At 41.9% G+C, this 6,825-nt stretch overlaps 1 protein-coding gene across 1 annotated transcript; it reads right to left on the bottom strand.

The window, feature by feature from the left end:
- Positions 1 to 1,183: 1,183 nt before the first annotated feature.
- On the bottom strand, positions 1,184 to 4,913 carry SCGB3A2 (secretoglobin family 3A member 2). The gene is made up of 3 exons (XM_030301119.1): positions 4,768 to 4,913; positions 1,686 to 1,887; positions 1,184 to 1,326 (listed from the first exon to the last, which is right to left on the bottom strand). The coding sequence occupies exons 1-3, from the start codon at positions 4,820 to 4,822 to the stop codon at positions 1,284 to 1,286; spliced, it is 300 nt and encodes a 99-aa protein (XP_030156979.1). The 5' UTR covers positions 4,823 to 4,913; the 3' UTR covers positions 1,184 to 1,283.
- Between the last annotated feature and the right edge of the window lie 1,912 nt (positions 4,914 to 6,825).

The raw sequence follows: 6,825 nt of genomic DNA, 5'->3' as shown, positions 1-6,825 counted from the left end.
TATGTCCTGCCTGAACCCCCCAGGGTCAGAATGCAGCTCAAAGGTCAGCTGACCTGGAAACCCGGGAACCCAGACAGGGAACCTGTAGGGGTTAGCATCACAGAGCCAAGCAGGGGAAGGGTGGGGAATGGATCTGAGGAAAAATAGTCCCAAGAATGGCACAACCTCAGGTCTGAAGGAAGAACAGAGCAGACATTCCTAATGGGAAGAAAGACATTATTGATTTTTCATTAAGGCATAAAAGTGCAGCAGCAAAGAGATTTAATTATCTTCTCAGGGATAGGGCTAGAGCACATGTCACAAAAGGAATAAGGAAGGAAGGAAGGAAGGAAGGAAGGAAGGAAGGAAGGAAGGAAGGAAGGAAGGAAGGAAGGTGAAATATTGACAAGACAAGACATGTAAGCAAAGGCCAGGTCATGAAGGGCCTGTAGGCCATGCTAAGGAGCTGGACATCCATTTTATAGGTTATTGTATATCACTATAATTATATCTTGAAAAGATAATTCTAGTATCATAATAGATGGTGGCATGGGGAAAAGGAAAGGACAGTTCAGAAACTAGTTGCCAAAGGATGATGCACTGAAGGCCTAACTTGGTGGCAGGGTCTGTAAGACCTATGGATTGGCCATAGTATAGCCACAAACTTAAGAGAAACTCCCACTCTGATGATGTAGACTCTAAACCAGTGAAAGACCGTAGGCTTGTCAGACAATACTTTGAACACCCTTTTCATTTTATATTTAAAAATATATTTAGCCTGGGTGGCTCAGTTGGTTGAGTATTTGACTCTTGATATCAACTCAGGTCATGATTTCACGTTTTGTGAGATCAAGCCCCATGATTCTCTCTCTCCTTCTCTCTCTGCCCCTTCCGTGCTCATGCTTGCTCTCTTTCTCTCTTTCTCCCTCCCCCCAAATAAATAAATAATAAGCGTTATTTAAAAAGCTTTAGAAACAAGGGCATAAGAACTTGAGGTGTCTGGAAACATCATCGAAGAGCAGTTGAAGAAAATGAAAATGTTTAATTTAGACTCAAGCAAGAGGGGAAGACATGATTATGTCTTCCTGAAAATGTAGGTTCTCTTGATAACAACAGGCTCTCTGGAGTTTATGACCCAAAAAATTATCTACTTAGGCCCTTCTGAATAGACAGACTCCAGAAATAAACATAGGACACAATGAAATCTATTCATTGCTTTATTCATTGTTTTCAGGGGTCACCACATCTTAGGCTGGAATGAGTTCCAGCCCGCAAGAAGGGGAGTACCTTCCCCTTCTCCTCCATCAGAGCTTAGTGCTGCCATCACACCAAATGCGACAGGGCCTCCTGAAAGGCAGAAGGACGAGAATAAAAATAAAGCAGCTTACATGTACTTAGCATGTTTCCAAAAATAGGCATCAACCTATTTAACCACCATTTTGCTGATGTGGAAATGGAAGCTCAGAGTGGTTAAGTTTCAACAAAGAATCCCTAAGCTGAGAAATATAAAGTCACAACCAGAACACAGGTCTCTTTCATTCAAAAATTCCTTCTAGAAAAGTAGATGTTGCACCTTCCCTGAGATGCCTGGACATGCAAATTTATATGAGTATAGTCAGTAAAAGGGAAATACATGTCTGGAGGTGAGAACAGAGTGGTTGGGAGAGATGGGGGGAGAGACAAATTAGCCCACAAGCTATAGTTACCAGAAGTTCTTCACTGCCTCAGAGGCCTCTGGTCCCAGCTCAGTCACACACTTTTTTAGCCCTTCTACAAGGTGCTCAACAGAAATGCCCAGAGTTTTCAGAAGAAGCTTTAATGGATCCAAAAAGGGGAGAAGGTCGTCCACAGGTAAAGGTAAGGCATTGTTGACAGCTTGTGGCAAACTGTTGGCAAGGAGAGCGGTGGCTGCAGGGCAAAAGGAAAACCACGTGAAACAGGCACATCTGATTCTTATCTGTTACTGCACTACCTTCCACTGTGTCCATCAATGGCTCCATTCCAGCCCCAATTGACTTCCCATGAAAACTTTTGCCTCAGGGCTTTTGCACCTGCTGTCCTGCCTCCTTAAGCTGTTCTTTCTCCAGATAGCTACGTGTTTCTCATCAAATATTACCTCCTCAGAAAGGTAGCTAAAATAGCATCACCCATCTCTAACTTCATTTTTTCTTACCATGACCTAAAATAGTAAATATTTATTTATTTCTTGCCTTCATCCTCTTACTAGTATGTAGGCTCCATGAGAACAAGGAGTATATGTTTTATTCACTTGTCTAAAACAGACCCTGGCATGTAGTAAGCACTCAGTAGATACTGGTGGTTGACTGAATAGGTATATACTTTGCATGTGGCTATCTCCACAGCCCATGGCTTTGAGGCCAAAGAGTAGATTCCATAATGAATCTTTACTTGGGGATATGCATGTCCAGGGAGTCCAGGGAGTTTCAACTTCAACTTCCAACTAATTCAACTTCATACTGCAAATATAACTGAACTCCAACTCTTTAAGAGTTAGTGCAGATGCATAGTTGAATAAAACAACGCTATTCCACTCAGAGAACTTACACAGTCTAGTGGACAATAAAGATCTGTGTATGCCACAGTGAGGCATGTGCTGTGCTAACATTATGGATTAAGCTCAGCGGAAACATAAGAGAAGGGATGACTAATTCTAATGTGGTAGAGTGTTGGAGCAATCTTCCCAGAGAGATGTTGTTGGAGTCATGTCTTTAAGCAAATTCCAGGATCATAAGGTAAAGAAGGGGAGATGCATTATAAAAAGGAACAAAATTAACAAAAGCACTGAAATGTTAAAATGAAAGTGCATACACACGCTGGTGAGCCTTTCAGAAGTGGCTGGAGTGCAGACTTCTAGTGAGGCATGCTGAGGTGGGGAAAGGAGGTAAGGCCGCAAAACTCAGGTGAGGTCAGATTTTTCAGAGCTTTGAATGCCATACTAATGAGTTTGAGACTTTTTTTCCCCAAGGGTAATGGAGAGGTATCAAGGCTCCTTTATGGAACAATTGCATTTTTTATCTTTGGCTTTAGAAAGATAACTCTCACAAAGGAATGCCTGGATGGCTCAGTCAGTTAAGCGTGCAACTCTTAGTGTTGGGTTCAGGTCACGATCTCACAGTTTGTGAGTTCAAGTCCCGTGTCGGACTCTGAGCTGACAGTGCAGAGCCTGCTTAGGATTCTCTCTGTCTTCCTCTCTCTGCCCCATCCCCTGCTTGCATGCACTCTCTCTCTCTCTCAAAGTAAATAAATAAAAACTTAAAAAAAAAGAAAGATACCTTTCACATAGAAGATGAATAAGAAGGAAAATGTAGAGAATGAGAATATATACAATATATATTTTTACAAAACACATGGTGCAGATATGTAAATCCACATATGCATGAGCACACATTTAAGAAAAAAGACCCTGCCCTAGTTCATTTTCCTTAGGAGTCCTTTTCATTTCCCCATTCAAATCATACAAGAGGAGCCTACGCATCTACTTCCCTTCATCTGCTACCACCTATTTTCCTTCCAAAATTCTCCCCCGGAGGAGGGATATTTATTTCCTCCAACCACCTTTCAATTGCCACCTCTTTCTGTAGATATTTGACACTAGTCACTAAAGACAAACAAAGTAGCCAAGACTGGTTAAGTTGCAAATTGATCCAAAATTTCAGTAAAAAGTACAAGCCAAAGTTGCCAATGTGGGTATGGCAGCATCCAGTTTCTCATGATTAATCTCCCTACTTATTTTTAAGGCTTTGGTGAATGTCTTCTCTGTATATACTTATATACTTCCAGGGGAAGACCCTCAAAGCCTCCTGTTCTTTGAATGAGCAATGGTTATCACAGTGCATTTTGCAGATGTCAATATACCTCCAAAAAGAATGGATCAGTTCCCATTCTCCTCCAAGAATCCAACTTCTATACCCACCTAGAATTGAACTGTTGGCCTCTTAGTCCTCTCACAGAGCTGTATGTCTATATGTCTCTGTGCATTAGTCTAGCATCGTAGTAACTTCTGTCTGGAGAAGACTTAGCTCCCCTGTCAGATTAAAAGAACCTTGTAAACAATCTTTGTGTCTGATTCATATCTATATCTTCCCATGTTTATCCAAATGCCCAACAGGTTGTAGCCATTCGGCAACTATCTGTTAACTGTGTGAACAGATAAATGTAGAAATGTCTCAGGAGAAACAACCTGGCAAGTGACTACAGGTGACAGAAAAAAAAAAAAAATGAACTCCATACAGTTTCAAAAGAAAGAAGTTACAAAGTGAGATTCTGACTCAAGATTAATGAAGATAAGAAAACTAAGGGGACAATGTTCAACAATGTTGATCTTTAGTGTGAGTTGGCTAACTTTTTTTTAAGTTTATTTATTTTGAGAGAGAGAGCATGAGCAAGAGAGGAGCAGAGAGAGACAGGGAAAGAGAGACTCCCAAGCAGGCTCCCTGCTGTCAGCAAAGAGCCCAATGTGTGGCTCTATTTCTCGAACTGTGAGATCATGACCCTAGCCAAAACCAGGAGTTGGACACTTAACCAACTGAGCCACCCAGGTGCCCCTGGCTAACTTCTTCTGTAGGATTCATTAAGGATAGTATTTTTATTGGGTTATAGCTTGGTAGGCTGGGATGGGGGTAGGGGGTTGCTGTATCTGAAATCCCTTCCAACCTTTCTATTCCATGGTTCTAAAACTCCCTCCACCATATTCCCCTGGGAGCCTAGGTTTACTAGTTATGTTCCTATTAACAGAAAAGTAGAGGAATATATGTTCAGGCTACTTACCAGAGTAACTGCAGATGCTGAGGGTCACCAGCAAAAACACAGTTACCAGCTTCATGATAGGTTTTCTGCGATATTTACTTGGAGTTTAAAAATGAATTGCAAACGGCAGCGAATACACTGAGCTAGTGGCTCCACTCGCTGTGCAGTGTGACAGCTACTTTTTGCACATGCACATATTTATATACCACCCATGACCTAAATTTCAGTCACTACCACTTGACTCACCCCAAAGAAGAAGAGCATGAAGGTCATATTTCCTCACTAAACAAATTGGAGGTTTTTCCGCTTTTCCTCATGTTCCCATGAGAAACAAAGCCTTCACTTGAAGCATTCTCAAGGACCTCTCATAAAAGCCCTTCCTTGCCCAGAGATGCCAGCAGGAGCAGAGAGCTCTAAGAGTTCTTCTCTTGAAATAATATTGCAAAAAGGGGAAGTTTAATATTGAGATTAAATAAGGAGCGAATGTTCTGTTTTCCTCCAGCTTTCTATTCATTTAAAGTTGGCAGAGTCACACCACCTGATATGCTACCCAGCTGTGGAAGCAATCAGATGGTCCCATCAGCTGTGGTATATACAGACTCAGCTTCATTGCATTTAGTGCCATATTACTCTAGAATTTACCTCCACCCACCCCATCCCCACTCACACATCTACCATGGCAAGATCTCTTTTCTAGTATCTCACAGTTATTTTGAGAATCCCTAGGGTGTGCCTTCTTTGTGCTATCACATAGAATAATAGGCTCAGGATCTAAAAATCAAAATGCTTTTGGGCGTCTGGGTGGCTCAGTCCGTTAAGTGCCCACCTCTTGATTTTGGCTCAGGTCATGATCTCATGGTTAATGGGATTGAGCCCTGGGTTGGGCTCTGGCTAACCATGTGGGATCTACTTGGTATTTGCTCGCTCACTCTCTCTCTCTCTCTCTCTCTCTCTCTTTCTCTGCCCCCCCCCCCTGCTTGCACATGCTCTCTTTCTCTCAAAATAAACTTAAAAAATGAATAAAATAAATAAAAATCAAAATGCCTTTGTAAAAACCTAGGATTCAATATTTACTCTTGGTATAATCTTGGATTAGACTTTTTAAAATCTATAGTATCGGTCTCCTCACCTACGATGGGGGTGTGTGTGTGACCCTGAGGCAAAAAATCATTGCAAGACCTTGTCTACATAAATAACTTAGGATACCAAAACATGCATTTCAGAACCATTCTGGCAATCCAATTTCACACAATCACACAAAGGAAATACTGGGCCAGCCACAGGAGCAATCTGCTTGCAAGGCCGCACCCCTAGAATCAGGACTTGACCACGGGGCTCCAGGACATCCCTATTTGTAAGCACGAGCCCTGGAATTCCTTTAGCATCTGGCGCTTCACATGCAAGAAAGAGGGTAAGAACGAACCTTGAAGGAGAAAAACAGGAATCAGGATGCAGGTAGATGCCAGTCCCAGGTCAAACAGCACTGCTGGCCTCAGTCATCCCCACCATGAAAGAAGGACACAGAACATTTTGAGGAAGATATGCCAAGGCATGAGCCCTAATGGTGCACCAGCCAGGAGTTGGAGCTCCAATTGAGGGTGTGGTAGTGTCAGGAAAATTTAGTAAAATTGTGCAGAGAATGTAACTGCAGCAAATCAGGATTAGTACTTAATAAGTGTCATCTGTTATTCATTCTTGTAAGGTACTGCACTGTAACTGCCATTTGTTTATTTTTCTGCTACTTTATAAACTGCGTGAAGGAGATCATGAATTACCACCATGCTAATTCTCTCCTACGACTTCTGTTGTGTCTGTCAGAGAGTGCTTCCATTTCTCCTGGGTATTAACACCTAGCCAGGGATATCGATGTGCCAAAACCCTCAGAGGGCCAAGGCTGTGTGGTAAAGTAGAAGTGAGTTGATGCCATCAGTTACTTTTATGTTGAGGGGTGGCTGGCTGACTCAGTCAAGATCGAGAGCATGAAACTCTTGATCTTGAGTTGTGAGTTCAAACCCCATGTTGGGCATGCAGCCTACTTAAAATTAAAAAATAAATTAAATAAATAAATATTTTTATGTT

Source organism: Lynx canadensis, chromosome A1 (assembly GCF_007474595.2).
Source record: "Lynx canadensis isolate LIC74 chromosome A1, mLynCan4.pri.v2, whole genome shotgun sequence".
Taxonomy (NCBI): Eukaryota; Metazoa; Chordata; class Mammalia; order Carnivora; family Felidae; genus Lynx; species Lynx canadensis.
Note: the sequence above shows the minus strand (reverse complement) of the source record. Positions and strands in the feature narration are given on the sequence as shown.